The sequence below is a fragment of the Bos indicus x Bos taurus genome, chromosome 1, assembly GCF_003369695.1.
Source record: "Bos indicus x Bos taurus breed Angus x Brahman F1 hybrid chromosome 1, Bos_hybrid_MaternalHap_v2.0, whole genome shotgun sequence".
Lineage (NCBI taxonomy): Eukaryota > Metazoa > Chordata > Mammalia > Artiodactyla > Bovidae > Bos > Bos indicus x Bos taurus.
Window position 1 is genome coordinate 93,960,850 of NC_040076.1, and position 20,360 is coordinate 93,981,209.

The 20,360-nt window shown below is 37.7% G+C and overlaps 1 protein-coding gene across 1 annotated transcript in view; it reads left to right on the forward strand.

Moving 5' to 3' along the window:
• SPATA16 (spermatogenesis associated 16) overlaps positions 1–20,360 on the forward strand; it is a 254,091-nt gene that overhangs the window by 150,812 nt on the left and 82,919 nt on the right. Inside the window, 1 exon segment of the mRNA XM_027550835.1 lies at positions 8,439–8,523. Within this exon segment, the coding sequence (XP_027406636.1) occupies positions 8,439–8,523 (85 nt within the window).

The window sequence follows — 20,360 nt, forward strand, 5'->3', positions numbered from 1 at the left end:
GGACAGCCTATTACAATAGTGGCAGGCCACCATAGGAGTTTGGGTTTTATTGAGATAATTTACAGTTACATTTTTAAACATCATTGTGGCTAACTGCCATGTGGAAAATATATGAACCTACAAAAAGACGCATCGTGTGTGTGTGTGTGTGTGCATGAGCTTGAGTGAATGTGCTAGTCTGGCCCTCCTCCCAATCAGAATATAATCTCTTTAGTATTAGCATGTATTTGTATTCAGAAGGAATATGTACTTTGCATCCATATTAATTTATGTAAAATTAATGGTGTGTATATACATATGCTCTTGAGCTTTCTTAAGTATAGGAAGAAGGAAACAACCTGTTAAATACAATGAAAATAAAGAAGGATTCTGCAGTGAAAATTATCTGATAGATACACATCTGAGAAGTACTTAAACCAGTTACACAAATGAATAGCTGCATACAAACTCTGAAAGATTATCTATAAACTCTTGAGAGAGGTCATTTTCTGGTTGCAGAAGAAAGGAAAGGAGTAAGAATTTAAAAAGGTTAAAAAGACAACCATGAAACTGACTAATGTCAAGCAAAGGGGACCCACAGAGAAAGATTAAAGAAATTGGAGTTAATTAACTTAAGGAGTTGGTGATGGACAGGGAGGCCTGCCGTGCTGCAATTCATGGGGTCACAAAGAGTCGGACACGACTGAGCGACTGAACTGAACTGAGCTGAACTTAGGGAAGAAAAGATTAATAAACTATTGTGAGGATACACAGACAGAGGATAAAGTCTAGTTGGGGTTGCAGCACCACTGGATAGAAAACTGAAGCCCACAGAATAAAACTGCAGAAGATGCTATTTATGACTGTGAAACTGGAATCAGTGAGGAAAACAGAGCAATGTCCTTCCATGGAAGTCTTTAATATAGAATAGATTCTCATCAGTCTCATTTGAAAGGTTTAAGTGTGATCCTGCCCAAAGGCAAGATGCTGAGCGGAATGACTTTTCAAGGTCCCAGGTGTCAGCCCAACAAGACCACACAGCGGATGGTGTGATGCGATTTTCTTTTGTTTACCCATATCTTATTGTTTTACACCACCATGTGGCCACACTGAGTAGAAATGCTATAAATTTTGAATCTGAACATAGGCCTGGAAAAATGTCAATAATAGATTCTCATACTTTTAGAACTGCACAGTCTGTTTAGAGATATTCAATGTGTAAAGTCACCTGGCATGAATATCTTTATTCCTCATGATTCTTTTTCAATATTAATTTGGAAAACAACACTGATATCTGTCTTATAAATAACAACATGTCAAATTCTTTTATTGTGTATTTGCTATTTGATAGAAATAGGATTTGATTTACAATAAGCTGAATTCATGACATAAAAATCTTTTATTTTAGATGCTATTTATTTGAAAGCCAGATTCTGACCCTTTTACATTTAACAGATATATTAAGTAAACGTGACTTCAGAAAGAATATTTTTTAATGAATTCAAATACAGTATCAAAAGAATAGTTGATTTACTTGCAGAAAAAACAGTAATAATCAACACATTTTTCAAGACATCATGTTAAAAATAAATTTAAATGCAACACATTAAGCCACTGTGCTTCTTGGTACCTTTTTTCTTTCATTTATGTAATAAATACATCAGCATCCATTAGCATTTGTTAAGCTCTCGTATGAGCTAAAGGTGGCATTGGATTCTATTTAATACATTGGAGAAATCGCCAAAGCCCAGTCTGTCCCTTCATTCCCATGTCACCTCTACTAACAAAGCTTTCTGTTAAATATGGATGGTGAGGTAGACCTAGGGCCAGGCTGCTTGTGTTACAATCCTAGTAAACTATGTGTCATAGTTTATAAGGAGTTTAAGTTTTTTAGTTGAAGTAAATAAATAATGTTTTGTCATGTAATCCACAAATATTTATTGTATGAGGACCACACTATATAGCACCTCATTAACAATGCCAGGCACTCCTTGGGCAGTGCAGACAGAACAGTGAATCAAATAGGCAACAATTCCGACCCTCAGGGAGCTTCCATTCCAGTGATGACCCACACAGTAAATACTGGGGCTTTGGGGACCTAAAGTCTCTGTTATAATTATTCAACTCTGCTGCTGCTGCTGCTAAGTCGCTTCAGTCATGTCCGACTCTGTGCAACCCCGTAGACGGAAGCCCTCCAGGCTCCCCTGTCCCTGGGATTCTCCAGGCAAGAACACTGGAGTGGGTTGCCATTACTATAGCACAAAAGCAGTCATAGACAAAACATAGACAGTGCACAAATAGATGAGCATTGCTATGTTGCATTAAAACTTAATTAACAAACCCAAGTGGCAGACCAGATTTGACCCACAGGCCTTGGCTGGCTGACCCCACAGTAGAAGAAGACAGTAATAAATACTACCAAAGTGAAAAATAACAAACACTGTGTGAAATGGTGATGAGTACTGTGGGAAAAGCAAAAACAAGCAAGAGTATGAATAGGGTTAGAGTGTATCAGGGTCATCCTTTACTGAGAAAATAACACCTGAGAAAGACCTGAAGAAGGTGAGCAAAAGAGTCAGGGGTGTCTAGGGAAAGAATATTCTAGGACAGAGACTGTCAGGTGCAAAATCCCAGAGGCAACAGTGTACCTGTTCTTTTTGAGGAAAGCAGGTGGACAGTTTGGAGCAACTAGGAAATGAGATCAGAGAAGTAATATGTGACCAGATGGCATGAGGCTCAAATTCCATTTTAAAGACGGGTTTTCACTCTGAGTGAGAATAGGAAGCCTTTGCAGTTTTAAGCACAGCAGTGACCTGCTCTGGTGCACTAATTTTAATGGGATCATTCTGGCTGCTGTATTGAGAATAGACGGAGGGAGAAGCAGGGAGTCCAGTGTGGGGTCTGTTGCAATAATCCTGGGGAGACATGATGGACCAGATGGTAGTGCTGGAGGTGGTGAGAAGAGACAGGATTTGAAATAGGTTTAAGATAACCTGACCAGAATTTTATCTTGGATGGAATGTGAGACAAAGAGGGAAATCAGTGATGACACTAAGATTTTTGCCTAAGAAATTAGATAGATGGAGAAGACTGCTAGAGATAGAGGAAGAAAGGAAGATCAGGGTCTCAGGTATGGAGATAAGATTAGGTATCCAAGCAGAGATGTTGAGATGGCAGCTTTAATAAGAGTCTGCAGATCCAAGAAGAGGACTAAACTCAGGGTATAAATGAATGAGCCGTCAACCCATGGATAGTGTTTAAAACCATGAAACTGGTGAGATCACCAAGGGATTGAGTACAAAAAGAAAGAGAATGGGTACAAGCATTGTGCCCTGGGAACTCCAAGGTTAGGAGTCCAAGAAAATGAGGAGACGCCAGCAAAGGAGACTGAAAAGGGCAACCAGGAAGACAGGAGGGAAGTCATAAAGAGCAGAGCTGTGCAAACCCAGTGGGAAGAGGATACTGGAGGAGAGAACAGTTGCATCAGTTATACTGGAGAGTATGTGTAAACTAAAGACTGAGAAATAAGCCACTGCATTTAAGAGTGTGGAGACCATTAGCAGCATCAATAAGAGCAGTTTCAGTGAAGTGGGAGGAATAAGAGCCTTGCTGAAGTGAGTTGCAGAGGGACGTTTTTGTTCTTTCATTCACTTTTTTTTTTTTTTTAAAGAGAAAGAATTAAGATGATAAATGGAAGGGAAGTGAATCAAGAGAGGTTTTGGGGGTGTCTTGTTTTGTTTTAAGGTGGTAGGAAGAACAGCACTTTTGTGTGTTAGTAGAAAAGCTCCAAGAAAAGGAGAAATTTAAAGAAAGAACAGGAAGGTATGAGAGAAAGAGCAAGAAAATTGCTGGAGCAATTTCCATGGGTGGGCAAGACAGGACAGGCTCTGGAGCAGAATTGTGGGTGGGCCAGATTCACATTCTGCATGTAAAGTGCTTCTTGTGGTGCTTAGCACTTAGTAAATCTCAAAACAGACATATTAAACTACCAACTGTCAATTAAAAAGGTTTGGCTAAAGTGATCTGACAGTTCCAGTGTACCTACAACATTCAGTAGATGAATCAAAGTAAGTTGAATAGAATAAAGATGATGAAAGGAAGACATTTAGAAGTAACATTGAGTCAAATCAACTAGCATCTAGGATATTAGTCTAAAGGTAAACAAAAGCCTAAAAGATCCCTGAAGGAATGTAGAAAGAGTGATGGGTTAGTATTTCCTTCTGACTCATGATGAGAGTCAAGTCTCAGGATCCCGCCAGGTACTTGACTCCTTGTAGATAATTAATCAATTATCTTTGCCTTTTATAAGTTCAACATGATGGAAAACCACTATCTCGTCTCACAAGCACTGCATGCATAATGTTATTTCCATGCCCTTTTCATGTTCTTCCACTGATTTTTACACTGTTTCATAAAGGCTAAGCTGTAGGGCAGCCACGATAGGGCAACAGACAAAGGAAGGTGGAGGGTAAAACCATCACTGCCGTTTCCACTGAGAAGAAAATGGGGTTGGAGCAACTGCAACCCCATTGTGTTCCTCATATGAACACAGCTCTGTGCCATGTACTGGGAGAAACACACTACACTTATGAAAAATAGCCCAGCAAACATGGACCTCTATGAAACTATAGTTTGTTATCTTTTTATGATTGTAATAATTGTGCTTTACTGAGGGCAGGTAGCTAATTTCAATGAATCTTAATTCTTCACTTAATTTCAATATAGACTTGGAGATGTATTCCCTTGGAAAAAGGACTTGAGCCCCCAGGTGTCATAAAATCATACTTAAGAAAGTAGTAAAATTTGACCACACGTTGTAATAGAAAAGCAACTTTTGGAAAACATTAATAAAAACAATAAAACTCATAATTTTGCAATGATGAACTCAAAACCAACTCACCAAAAGCTTTACAAATGCAGGAAAGCTGAGAAGCCCACTGTAGTAACCTACCTCTTCTCCTCTCACAATTGTTCCAATCCAAGGACAGAAATGACTAAAATGATAGAAACAATCCATTTAGATTTTACTTAACTTGAGCCCCTGTGTCTATGATCCAGGGTTAACTGTTACAGTTCTTGTATATCTCAAAACTGTGAAGTTTCTTTCCTGAACTCTGCTCAATATTTTTAGTACAATATGTATGTTGTCCTGAAATATTTAAGGGGACCTGTGACTAGAATGTGTAGAAGCTGGTGTCTGACTACTGATTGACACTTATATCTAGCTTGCCACCTGTTGCTCAGCTTAATACTCTGTTTATCTTAGAGTTAGGTAAACGATGTTACATCTGGCCCAGAAAATCTTACTGAAACACAGAAAGTTGTCCTTATTTATTTATTGTTTACAGCTGCTTCTAAAAGGCAAATGTGAGTAGTTAGGGCCAACAAAGCTTAAAATATTTACTATTTGACCTTTTACAGAAGGGGCTTCCCTGGGTGGCCCTAGTGGTAAAGACCCTGCCTGCCGATACAGGAGACATAAGAGACATGGGTTCGATCTCTGGTTCAGGAAGATCCTCTAAAGGAGGGCATGGCAACCAACTCCAATATTCTTGCCTAGAGAATCCCATGGACAGAGGAGCCTGGTAGGCTATAGTCCATGGGGTCGCAAAGAGTCAGACATGACTGAAGCGACTTGGCAGGCACTCACACCTTTACAGAAAGAGGTTTCCCATACCTTGTTTAACTAATGGCTGGTGTCCTCATTAAGCAGTGCTTGTCTGAGCTGTATTACATATCCACATGCTGACAAAAGGAGGAATCAGAGTGCAGATCAAGTCTTTGCCTCTGAGGACCCAACTTCTATGAATCTAGAGCGTACTGCCCTCGGCAGTAAGATTTTACATTTGCCTTGATATTTTAAATTCAGAATTTATAAAATGGATTTCTATTAGGTGACAAGCACCTACATGTCAAGTAGATTTCCTTTTTTGGTTATTAAAGGAAGAAAATTTACAAGTGTTTCTGTGCTAAGTCATTTCAGTCATGTCCGACTCTTTGCAACTCTGTGGACTGTAGCCCACCAGGCTCCTCTGTCCATGGGATTCTCCAGGCAAGAATACTGGAGTGGGTTACCATGCCCTCCTCCAGGGACAAGTATTTCTATCAAAATGCAAATATCTGAAATTTACTTTGCCCCTCTCTAGTCTAATTTTTATAACTTGTTTTCTACCCTCTATCAGTTTGTGTGTTATGAAAACCTCCTAGCTCATTTCATCTTATCATTAAACCAGGGCTTTGAAAAATGTAAAAAGGTTTCTAAAAATTATTCTTAAATTATTGCCATTCATTTTGAAATGTCAGTGGATAGATTCATTTCAATACCACATGTGTGAAAAGAGAAATATTGAGCTGAATAATCCTTCAAATGGTAGTACTTTTTCCCATTGTTAATCTTTAGAGTCCTAATTTTTTGTCTGTCCTGAGCGAAAATCTAAGCATTCTAACTCTTCAACAGAGTACCATAGTAAGTTTATAGCTGCTCTGTCTTAAACAATATATATATTTAGGGAAGGAAAATTTCTAATTCAATTTACAATTATGTCAAGAAACAATACATATCTGTAGGCAAAGATAAGAAAAACATTCAGGGTACCAAGTGATAGGTCTGCTTAAGTAAATAAACTTTTGGTACTAGTGATTAGGCACACAGGATTATATGTTTAATTGGCCAATGTGACAATTTGGAATTACTTCCAGTCAGGTTTAATTGGATTTGGAATCTCTGGAGGAAAGAAATAGAGAAGCCTAGCAAAGGAAAAGTCATAAAAGTAAACTGTTTTTCCAAAGGGTGCTAAGCAATGAATTAATATCCACTGCACAATAGTTTTTAATATCCCCTCAGCTTAATAAGACTAATGTGGTGGTTATACACACTACATTCCAAAACTAATTCAGTGAAGCACCATGGCCAGGAAAGTGAAGTATTTGTTTTTGTTTTTTTTTTTTAATTTACCAGAGTCTGTTTTATTTTTTGTTGTTGTTTTTAATTTTATTATTATTATTATTTTACTTTACAATATTGTATTGGTTTTGCCATACATCAACATGCATCCGCCATGGGTGTACACGTGTTCCCCATCCTGAACCCCCCTCCCACCTCCCTCCCCATACCATCCCTCTGAATCATCCCAGTGCACCAGCCCCAAGTTTCCTGTATCCTGCATTGAACCTGGACTGGCGATTCGTTTCTTATATGATATTATACATGTTTTAATGCCATTCTCCCAAATCATCCCCACACCCCCACACACAGAGTCCAAAAGACTGTTCTATACATCTGTATCTCTTTTGCTGTCTCACATACAGGGTTGTCATTACCATCTTTCTAAATTCCATATATATGCGTTAGTATACTGTATTGGTGTTTTTCTTTCTGGCTTACTTCACTCCAGTGAATAATAGGCTCCAGTTTCATCCACCTCATTAGAACTGATTCAAATGTATTCTTTTTAATGGCTGAGTAATACTCCATTGTGTATATGGACCACAGCTTTCTTATCCATTCATCTGCTGATGGACATCTAGGTTGCTTCCATGTCCTGGCTATCATAAACAGTGCTGCAATGAACATTGGGGTACACGTGTCTCTTTCAATTCTGGTTTCCTCAGTGTGTATGCTCAGCAGTGGGATTGCTGGGTCATAAGGCAGTTCTATTTCCAGTTTTTTAAGGAATCTCCACACTGTTCTCCATAGTGGCTGGACTAGTTTGCATTCCCATCAACAGTGTAAAAGGGTTCCCTTTTCTCCACATCCTCTCCAGCATTTATTGCTTGTAGACTTTTGGATCATAGCCATTCTGACTGGCGTGAAATGGTACCTCATTGTGGTTTTGATTTGCATTTCTCTGATATAAAGTATTTGTTGAGTTGGAAATTTTTTACATTCAATTTTAAGATGACTAGTTAATCCCAAGTTGAATAATCTCTAATTTAGGTAAAGTCTGAGACATGCTTAAATACCAGTATGACAGGTATATATGTTATGCTAGATTTGAAGGTGTTCTAGAGTCCATAAAATAACTGTTACTCTATAAATGCTTTGAAGTTTATTAAGAGGTAACCAAAACAAAGCATTCTCTTTAAATATTCTTACACTATGGACATGAGTTTGGGTGAACTCCAGGAGTTGGTGATGGACAAGGAGGCCTGGCATGCTGCGATTCATGGGGTCGCAAAGAGTCGGACACGACTGAGTGACTGAACTGAACTGAATGGATATAAACAGAAAATCTATGTAGAAGACAAACGGCATGTTGCTTCTCTTCTAGATTTAATTTCAGTACCAAAAAAAAAAAAAAAAACCTACTTTCTACATTCTAAAATGTGCTTTATGCTTTGCTTAATATTAGCCTAGTCAAATTTAAACAAGATCTTCTTTGGTATTTATATATACTGCCTGCTATAGTTTTCCTTCTGTCCTACCTATAAATTTTTTTTTAATCTGTCCTTGTTCTTAGGAGTGCCATGATTGCTGACTACATGTTCTGGCTCTGTGGAGGAAGCGAACATGGTATAAGCAAGCTCATCAAACTGTACTGGCAGGTAAAAATTGATGTTCCAACCAGGGAGGAGGAGCCTGTTTCATTTTTAGAACCAAAATGAAGGACTGGTGCTTAAAAGACTGCTGGAAAAGGTAGCTCTGGGCATATCAATCAGAAGGACACTACTCAGTAGTAATGTATTTATAATGAAGTAGATTTTCTGAGACTAATTTTAAGGGCAAAATTCAAGGTTGTTAACCCTTGGCCCATACTTCAGTTTTACAACCCAATATAAATTTTAGACATTCCAGGAACTATGTTCCCAGACATGCTGCTATAATGCCATGATCCTTTAAAATATGAACATTGTGTTTTCATAGATTCTTTTTGATCTGTGAACTGTAAAAGCAAATTCTAGAAGTAATACCAATTACATAATAAATAAAAATACAAAGATCCATTGTATTTGTGGGGTAATGTAGCATCTGAAACACTTAATCCATTATAAACTGCAGATCTCCTTTCTTATTTATTATTCAAAATGGCAAGAAGAAGTCATACCAAAGGTCAACTAAATATCAAGAAGGGAGTCACAATTTCTCAGAATGTTAAGAATTTGTTGTTGGTGTTGTTCAGTTGCTAAGTTGTGTCTGACTCTTTGTGACCCCATGGACTGCAATACACAAGGCTTCCCTGTCCTTTACCATCTCCCAGAATTTGCTCAAACTCATGTCTATTGAGTTGGTGATGCCATCCAACCATCTCTAATTCAGTCTCCTTCACAACATACAAATCTGTTCTTATCCTATTCTCTCCCCACAAACTGTCAATGACTTTCTCCTGAAATACATTCAAGGTGAGGAACTCATTCCCCAAAAAAATAACATCTAACTCCCTAATTACTGAACTACTCTCCTCATTAAAATAGATTTCTACTCCCTTAAAACTTTCATCAAGTGGTTCCCAGTGAGGCCACATGGACCAAATGGAAACCCACTTCCAAATGAAATGTTATCAAATATTTAAAAATACAGTACAGAAGCCTCTTCCAAATCTCCTCTCCAAACTGTTTGTGGTCTTTTTTTCCTTTGTATTTCGACATAGTTTAATGTAATTGAACATGAACCTTATCAACCAACTAGAATAAGATCTGCTAAGACCTGATATGTAAGATAGAAATAATTGTCAACAGTCTCCTGATGCTTCCTGATATTTTTCCCACATTTTCAGTATTGTGTCTTGGTGCCTGGTTTTATGTTTCTATATCACTTATTATCCTTGTTGAGCAATAAAGTACTAGGTTTATCATATAAAATTCTTAGTAATTTATATGGTTCCATCTGAATATTTGGAGCTCAATTCACCTGCTACAAAAAGTAAATTTTTTATAAAATAAAATTTTATTTTATATAAAATTTTTATATAAATTTATTCTTAAATTAGCCCTAACATACTTGAAACCTGTAAATTGACCTTCAAAGTAAAATTTAAGACTTTATGTAAATGCAAGACTTTCCTAAGGAAATCTAGACCATGCAAAACGTAGTTACTTGTATGTATGTAAGCAAATAGTTGTAAAGAATTGCCAGATGTGGAAAATAAGCAAATAATATCTACTACATAGCTATATTAAAATAAAGTGAAAGTGTTAGTTGCTCAGCCATGTCTGACTCTTTGAGATCCTATGGACTGTAACCCGCCAGGCTCCTCTGTCCATGGTATTCTCCAGGCAAGACTACTGGAGTAGGAAGCCATTCCCTTCTCCAGGAGATCTTCCTGATCCAGGGATTGAACCCAGTTCTCTTGCACTGCAGGTAGATTCTTTACCATCTGAGCCAGTGGGGAAACCCATAGTAAAAGAAAGGGGTTATTATTAAAGGATTTCAGAGGTTTTTGAAGAAAGCAGGGAAAATGGTTGAATCTTGAGGGTTAGATGATATTCAGCAGACCTGACATTTACTAGGTTCCAAATGAATGCTTGATTAATTTATTCATTCATTAAACAAACATAGATTGAGCATCCACTATTTTTTCTACATTGAACAAGGGAAAAATAGATCCAATATTGGTATAGCCTAAGATAAGTTAAGAGCTTGAAATTTTTATAAATGAATTTTTGTCTGTCTTCTTCAGCTTTCAAAGAGTACTAATATCCCTATTTTACTAACTCAAATTTTTAAAAAATATCTCCACTTACCAAAAAGTACATGCTATACAAAAAAGGAATAAAACAAATGCTATTATTTTACTATTTTGTATTAATAAAATATAATAAAAAACATATTTGTCTTTGTATTCTTTTTCTCTTTTAATTTGAAGCAACTTGATATACTGAAAAATGGCCCTCATCTGGAAGTCAGATTTGACTCTTCAAGTTCTAACACCAACATCCAACCTAAATCAGGCTAGTCTCCAGACAAACTTCAGCTAGAAAATAAGAGGTGATGGTTGGATGGCATCACCGACTCAAAGGACATGAGTTTGAGCAAGCTCTTGGAGTTGGTGATGGACAGGGAAGCCTGGTGTGCTGCAATCCATGGGGTCGCAAAGAGTCGGATATGACTGAGCAACTGAACTGAGAACAAGGGATTTGAGGTTTATTCTTAAATCCCATCTAGGCTCTAAAATTTCATATTTTCAGGGACATTCAAATATGATGTCACACAACCTAGTGATGATATGACAAATGAGTGGTTAATATCCAAAATACATAAGCGGCTCATGCAACTTAACATCAAAAACGAAAACAACCTGATTTTAAAATGGGCAGAAGACTTGAAAAGACATTTTTCCAAAGAGGACATGCAGATGGAAAACAGGTACCTGAAAAGACACTCAACATTGCTAACTATCAGAGAAATCAAAACCACAATGAGCTATCACCTCACACCTGTTAGAATGGCTATCATCAAAAAGACCACAAATAAAAAATGTTGCTGAGGATGTGGAGGAAAGAGAAAGCTCCCACACTGTTAGTGGGGATATAAATTGGTATAGGCCCTGTGGAAAATAGTATGGAGTTTTCTCAAAAAACTAAACATAGAACTACCATATGATCCAGCAATTCCATTCCTGAATTTGTATCCAAAAACAAAAACACCAATTCAAAAAGACACATGCACACCAATGTTCACAGAGGCATGATTTATAATCACCAAGATATGGAAGCAACCTAAGTGTCCATCAATAGAGTGGATAAAGAAGATGTAGCATGTGTATATATACATATATATAATGGAATACTACTCAGCCATAAAGAAGAATGAAATTTTGTCATTTACAACAACAATGAATGGACTTGGATGGAGGATATTATGCTAAGTGCAGTAAGTCAGGTAGAGAAAGACAAATACTATATGAAGTCCCTTATATGTAGAATCTTAAAATTACAACAAACTAGTGAAGACAATGAAAAAGAAGCAGATTCACAGATATAGAGAACAAATTAGGTTACCAGTGAAGACAGGGAAAGAGGGAGGAGAAATATAGGGCAAGGAGATTAAAATATGCAAACTACTATGTATAAAATAAGATACAATGATATACAATACAGGGAATGCAGTAAATATTTTATGATAACTATAAATAGAGTACAACCTTTAAAAATTTTGAATCATTACATTGTACACTTGTAATTTATAAAATATTGTACAACTACACATCAATAAAAAAACATATAAGTTACAAAGTTTAAGGAAAAAAATAACATAACTAGAAAACATCCTGCAGATGAGTTCCACAAACAAAACCCCTCTAACCTGCTCCAACATGAGCCTTCCACACCAGTGTCTCCATAGTTACATAAGTCCTTCTGCTCACCAGTCTCTTCCTGATCCTCATTCAAATGTATATATCTTTCCCCAAACCTTGGGCTGTTCTAAATCAAAAGGGGTTTGTGGAACACCGCCAGAGAGTATGCAGTCCATGTTAACTTTAAAGAGAAGTCCGTCCCAAAGCACCATGGCAATCAAAGTGTTCAATATAAGAATGCCCCAAACATCACAGACTAGAAATTATGTCTGCATGTATGTTAGTAGCTGTCCATTAAGGCCAAAGAGACGGGGGCTATTTTCACTATTTCATAAATGAAGAAGTTATGATTTATCTGCCTTTCAATCACTTAAAATCTCTACCATTCTGGTCAGTTATTCTTTTAGAGATGTTCAACAGGAAATTGAAAATTTCAGAATGTAAAAACTTAAGAACAAGTCTAAACTTACTCTCACAGTCTGTCAACTTACAAACTCTCAGATGCAAATGAACACACCTTTGCTTTGGTGAGTTCAAGAATGGCTTTCAATTGTATTAGGAATATTTTTCATATCATCAGCTCAGCAGGAAAAAATGCATAAAGCTCTACACTATGTGACAGCTCATACTGGGATATGTTGCTTTCATTAAAAGTGTTTGCCCCCATTATTCTATAATAGTATCACCTCTTCATACTGTTCATGGGGCTCTCAGTTCCATCACTTCATGGCAAACAGATGGAGAAAAAGTGGAAATGGTGAGAGACTTTATTTTCTTGGGCTCCAAAATCACTGCAGATGGTGACTGCAGCCACAAAATTAAAAGACACTTGCTCCTTGGAAGAAAAGCTATGACAAACCTAGATAGCAGTGGAAAGCAGAGACATCACTTTGCCAACAAAGGTCCATATAGTCAAAGCTATGGTTTTTCCAGTAGTCATGTACAGATGTGAGAGTTGGACCATAAAGAAGGTTAAATGCCAAAGAATTGATGCTTTCAAATTGTAGTGATGTAGAACACTCTTGAGAGTCCCTTGGACAGCAAGGAGATCAAATTAGTCAATCCTAAAGGAAAGCAACCCTGAATATTCATTGGATGGACTGATGCTGGAGTTGAAACTCCAATACTTTGGTCACCTGATGCGAAGAGCCAACTAATTGGAAAGTCCCTGATGCTGGCAAAGATTGAGGACAGGAGGAGAAGGGGCAACAGGAAGAGATGGTTGAATAGCATTACCGACTCAAGGGACATGAGTTTGAGCAAACTTCGGGAAACAATGAAGAACAGGGAGCCTGGCATGCTGCCATCTATGGAGTTGCAAAGAGTCAAACACGACTAAGTGTCTGAACAATCACTTCAGAGGTGAAGAGGGCTGGAACTAACTTGTCACACTGTACCTGCATTCATTCTTCTACAACTTGATACTCGTCTTCTGTTATCAGTCTCCTCTTCTCAAGTGCCCCCAAACTTTACAACTTCACAATTCCAAACTAATTAGCAAAATGGAAAGTCCTTAGTCCAGCCATTTTAAAGTAGTGACACATATGTATTCATATATTGCTCCTAAAGTAATAAAATTATTCCAAGAAGATCTTGAAGAGTAGCTTCTGGTCTGTCTCCCAAGCCTGTTAGATCCAGGGCTAAAGTGAATAGCATCTGAAGCAGAGCTAGATTTAATAGCATCGACAACTGTAAAACAAACAAGTGTTCCTCTTCCACTCCTGTTTCCCTTTCCTGTTTTCTCACCTTTATTTTCAGCCATGCTCTCAAACACACCAGTTATCCTGTGTGCAGCTTTATCTCCTGCAATGTGAGGAACAGAGCCAACTCTGGTCTGCATCACTCAGCAAAGTAGGGTGAGAAAAGGCAGTAACAGCTAATTTTGTTTCAGAACTTACATGAAACGAGTACAGAGAAATCCCACTAAATGGGGGCAAGCTGCCTGCTCAGCTCATTCCCCACCTTGACTGTTCTTTTTCAATTCTTTCTTTCTTTAAGCCACAAACCCCTTTGAGAATCTCATTCAATTGACAAGAATCCACCTAGAAACAATACTCAGAAACATATATACAGGAAAAAAAATGTGCTTTTTATCTCATTGCATTGGAAATTGATCTACACATAGTTGCTAAAACATCAATGACAGGGAATTATGGTTTTCTCACAGTTGTAAGAAGGTTGTACACTTTTTTTTGGAATAAACTGATTCATCATATTTGACATTGCAGCAATGTCAGTGTTTCTTCTTAATGGCAGTAAGAGGTAAAATCCTGATTCACGAAATCTCTGATAGCAAATGGAGTCCGAGCTCCTGTAGCTCACAGTATCTCATACGGAGCACGCATCAAGAAATACCAAAATTCATATTACATCATTGTCCTCAACTCTATGAGATTATCTTTATTAACTTCATATTATCAAGGTTATCTACATCAGCAATTTGTTTCCATTTTAATTTCATCTAGACAAAGAGTGACCTTTATAAGAAATAAGCCATCTGCAGAGTTTCTATAGATTTTTTCGTCCCTAGAAACACTCAAGACTTTTTCAATCTCACCTCCAGTATTAGAAAATTCAGATTTCTATCTAAATGAGCCACCTCATTTAGAATAACAGCTTGATAAAAACAAAACAAAAAAAAACCCCACTGTTCTTCAGTAGTATCTCTGATAGCAAATTCAACATTTCAATCAAAAGGTTTGCCTCATTTTTGTGATAAAGATATGAGCCATTATAAAGCTAGTCCTGGAATGAGCTTCTCACATCCAATTTGTTCTAAGAAGGGGCTTTCTTTTCTCTTAAAAATTTTAAAAGAATTAACCAAATCAAATCTCTTCTCAATCTCTTCTCTGGATTGCTAACAAACTTCTCTAGCAGGAAAGAACTTCATGGTGTGCCCCTGTATCTTGACAAAGGTTTACTGAAAAGGCACTGATTCGAGTTCTTGGCTCTGAGGAAGTTGAAGACTTTCACAGCAGTGGAAAGGCCTCTTTGGGGACTGCTGGAAGGGCTGTTGACACTAACACAAGCCCATGTAAAAAGGCTGACATGTGGAGCATCTTTCCTCAGTGAAGCAGCAGAAGCTGAGATAGTGCCAACATCTCGGGTCCTCCATCTGTGCAGAGAATACCAAGACTCCCCATCCAATCCAAGCTGTGCTTGGCATTGGAATGTGCACCATCTTAAAGATATCAATGGCCTAAATGGTTTCCAAGAAAGGCTCACCAAAAAGGAATATTTCTTTGGTGTAATAAGTCTCCTTTCAAAGGACAAGATTGGGAGCTGGCTGCACTGAGAGACAAAAGATTTTCCCCAGGCACGTGCTGGAGGAAGAGAGTGTACCATCTGTGATCCCCTAAAACACTTCCATGGCTTTCAGGGGTTCACAGACCACAGGATAAGACTCTTGCACTGCTCCTTCTCTTTGCAACAGCCCTATTTCTCTTTGGTATTGGGCCTAACAGGAGAAATTTACTGCTTCCAGTGCTCAAAGCAAAAAATAGCACCCAAAATGTTAGTGTCATATAGTGCCTCCCGAGACTGCACTGCAGCCATTCAAGCTTGAAATCTTTCCATTCCAGTGTCTCCAGACCCCTCCTAAGTTAGTGGGTAGCATTTGTCATTCCTATTCGGTGAGCACCTATTTATCAAGTACTTATCAGTGACTGTATGTTAAACACTGTGCTAGGCATTGGATATACAGCAGTGAGCAAAATAGACATCACTTGTCTTCAAAAGTATATATTCTAGCACAAAATATTTACCAAAAAAAAAACCTAGTACTTAAATTAGACATCATTTCTTAAACTATTTGTCTTCCACAATACCATCAAAGTACCATTACAGTTTGACATGAAACTCAGACCAAAAAAGAGAATATTTTTGTATAGTTATTTTTTATGCAGTTTTAAAATTCAGTTGTTTATGATATTTCAACAAATATGTGTGTGTGTGTGTGTGTGTGTTCAGAATTGCAGACAACTTCTGTGCTATAGTTGAGTTTGGGATTCATCAGAATATTTCAAGAAGGTTGCAGTTTTCCAAGAGTCTTTTGTCTCCTTGGTTTCTGTGTTCACAGATGTCTTCATGCAAATTCCAAGGTTTTAGCTATTAGCTTCTTCTTTCAAAAGTAATGATCAGGGTAGCAACAATCTAATGGATTTCTCTGGCTAGTCAAAGAATGATGTAGGATACCTTTATCCTGAACAGAAGCTGATCTCTTGGAGTAATTTTTTCACTCCTGTTCTTTTTCTTCTTGATACTGCAAAATCATCCCAATATTAGTCATTCACCTAATAAAAACTTATGATTTCTCAACCTCAGAATAAAAATAAAATCTTCAACATGAAATTATAGGCAGAGTAATGTCAAGGAACCACAAAATTTTTTATTATCTTTAACAAAACACCTACGTATTCTGGAGAAGGAAAAAAAAATGTGTTCTTGCCAAAGATGTGCTTCCCTGTGAAAAAATTTTCCACAGAAGGAACAAAATAGAAATACCACATGAGCATTTCTCTCAAGCGGCCTATATTTATAGTTTATTTATTTATTTATTTGACCTGTCAGGCAGAGAGTTTATAAAATATTTGAGCAAGGAACTTCTGAATATAACCCAGAGTATACAGTATTTGGATTAGATATCATCTGAGAAACACCAAAGCCACTCACCTAAAAAAATATTTTCCCTATGAATTGCCATATATTATGCTTAAATTCCAACCATTTGGCATAAAGGCTATAGTCATCCCCTAGTAATATGAAACAGAAATTTTATCTGGAACTGTTTAACTCACTAAAGGGCGACACAATTGTGGGAATTAGTCTGAGACTTTCCTAGTCTCTTTGGAAACATGAAAACAGAAAGAACCTTGAGGGAACAGATGTGGAAGGAAAGGTAAGCTCTGATGAGGAAAGGTGACAATGTCCTGGAATATAGGGAATGCAAACTGAGCAGAAGGACCTCACACAGGCAAAGGATGTGTTGTATTTAACTCTGTGAAGGAAAGAAAGCAAAGGGAAGCAGGTAATACAGAGCAGTAGAACCAAGTCAAACCTCAGACTCACAAGATAAAACTTCTAGGTCCAATGCTAGGATTCAACTTTGGATAAGTCACTTCATTTCTGTATTAATCAGCTACTGCTACAACAATGCTGTGTAACAAATCACTCTACAACTCTGACTTATAATAATAAGCAGGTTAGCTTGAGTTTGACTGATCTAGGCTGGGCTTAGCTATGCTTAGCTCTAAGCTGCAGAGACGCCTAAGAACGATCCATGTGTCTCATTCTCCTTAGACCAATGGCTACCTGATGTTTCTTTCTTATGGCAAAATGCAGGATTCTAAGAGAGAAAGCAAAACCATAAAAGAACATTTCAAACCTCCAAGGACAAGGATTCTTGTCTAGATTCTTCTGCTTACTGAAAAGTCATGACAACCCTGTTGATACGATATTGCTATAGCTGTGCTGTGCTTAGCTGTGTCTGACTCTCTGCGACCCATGGACTATAGCTCATCAGGCTCCTGGGATGGGAGCCTGTCCACGGGATCAGGGAAGCGCCATGATATTGCTATAGAGAGGGGAGAAATTGAGACCAGCAACTATGTCTACCACAGCACTCTAGACTTTTAGTTTCTGCTACTATATGATGAGGAAGTTGGGTTAGGTCAATGGTTAAACATTGACCTAACACTGGTCTAGTGACCACTGCATTAGAGACACCTGGGAAAACATTCGAAGTATTAGATTCCCCAGAGCTGGGTGAGACCCTGAAAATCATATTTTCCTACTGCCCCTCTACTAGGTGATTCTACTGTACAACCATGGGCTAGATGGTCTCCAAGCCCATTAGTAACATTTAAAGTTAATGACCAACTTAATTTGCAATAAAGTTTATGTAGGGCTTCCCTAGGTGCAAAGGTAGAGTGGCAGATGCCCTGCACAAGTGATGCTGCCTATCTGACAATGCAACTGATAGAACCCATGAGCCCCAGATTTCTGCCCCCTTCAGTCTTTCCACGATATATAATAGAAGCCTCCAGTAAGTGAGGCAAACTGTGCTTCCCATTTGTAAAGATCAACAACTGCTCTCCCCTTCTTGCCCCTTACTCACAATGTAAATCAGGTTTTCCTGCCCTCCTATCCCAAAAGCAGACTCCGTGGCCTCCTCAGGATCCTTTCCTGCACTCAGTGCTACATCGAGGCCACAATGGGACTGCAATATTTTTCAGTCACTTGCCTACAAAGAGATCTGTCCATTAAGCTAGGCAATATGACAATTCTCATTTCATGAATTCTTGTATTTTTCAGTTAGATGACAGGCTAAAGAGGAAATGTCCAAATTGAGATGAGAGGTAAAAGAGAGCTTCTTTCCCTGGGTCTTGGGAAAAAGATAAATGTAGAAATGAATTTCTCATCTAATTATTCATTTCTGTTTATATATTCTTTAATGATATGTTTCTATGGTTACCAGCGTTGTTAAACGCTGCCTGTGTTTCATTCTGCTTTGATGCTATTTGAGGTAGTATGCCAGCAGAAGAGGTTCACTTGTAAATGAAAGATGTGATTTAGGCATGTATTTGACCCAAGGTTGCGTGTTCTCATGAAGGAGATAGTGACCGTGACATTATTTTCTGTTTATATAGTTCTGTGTAGTTTTTCTATTGATGTTCTGTGAGTATCCCAGGGACTAAGAAGGAAGAAAGAAAGTAAAGGAAGAAGGAAGAGAGAGAAGGAGGGAGGGGTGGAGGAAGGAACCTGAACCATATATATATCTTAAATTCATGCATACATATCAGAACTATATATATATACACACACACATATATATAGTACATATCTATACATATATATAGTACACATCAGTACTATATATATGTGTGTATGTGTATATATATATATATATATATATATATATGATGGCATTGATTTGACAAGACTGCCAAGTAGGTGAGGTTGTTTTTCACCTGCCCCATCCTTCTTTTCTCCCCACACCATCCCCCCTCCTCTATCCCACATGTACATGTCAAAAGCCAAAGCTTTCTTTGAAAAAATGAGTCAAACACTCAATTACTTCACCTCAGTGTGAAATGTACTCAGAGTGTCACCTTTTAGTAGTTTTCCTGCCTTTGGACTCCTAGTTCTCACTGAGAAATAAACAGCTTTGTCTCCTGCCAAAACAACGTCAGGCATCCAGATCACGCAAGAATGGGTGGACATAGCCTCAGAAAGTGGCCTCCAGAGGGCTGCACACTTGTACCTCAGCCCAATCTATCTGCAAGTTGATAGTTCAACCTTCATAGAAAAGAGTGGCATCAGAGGAGATCGAGCGTGTTCAGGTGATAAAACGCAAGGAACCCAAACCTTGTGCTCTGTGAAAACCTAGAAGGGTGGTAGGAAGGGCTGGGAGATGGGAGGAAGGTTCAAGAGGGAGGAGACATATATATACCTATGACTGATTCGTGTTGATGTATAGCAGAAACCAACACATATTGTAAAGTAACTATAGTCCAACTAAAAATAAAATGAAAACAAGTGGCATCAAGAAAATAATCCTCAGCCACTCCTGAGAAATATGTATTTAGCACTCTTCTTCAGAAATATATACATATATTATATATATATATATATATATATATATATATACTATATATTTTTTTCATGGTGCTGGTTTTGTTTTGCAGTAATATCCGTAGGTGATAAAACAGAGTCAGCTTTTCCTTTTTTTTTTTTTCTCCTAAAAAGCTTTTTGGGTTTCCGACAGTTCTTAAGGGAGAAAAAAAGTGACCTCTAAATTTCTTTTCATTTTCCTTCATTTGAGCATGATGTGAGTTTCAGCGATCTAAGGCAATTTGAGCCTTCTTTCACTTGAACAAATTTAGGTATAACTATTTAATTCCCAAAAATCCTGTGGCTATTCTGCTAGGTGGCCATGAGGTTGTTTTATTTACATAGAGGCTTTGCCTTCCAGTTCAAATTTGTGAACATGTGGATTCCTTCTTTGTTTTTGTTTGCATCTGAAAATCAAAAATTGCTATGAGCAAAACCAATTTTAGAAGAGTTTATGGTTATTTTTTATATTTCCCATAGATTTTATGGGTTATTGATTTATAAGCTTGCAGAGAAATTGAGGTCACTGTTTTTTTT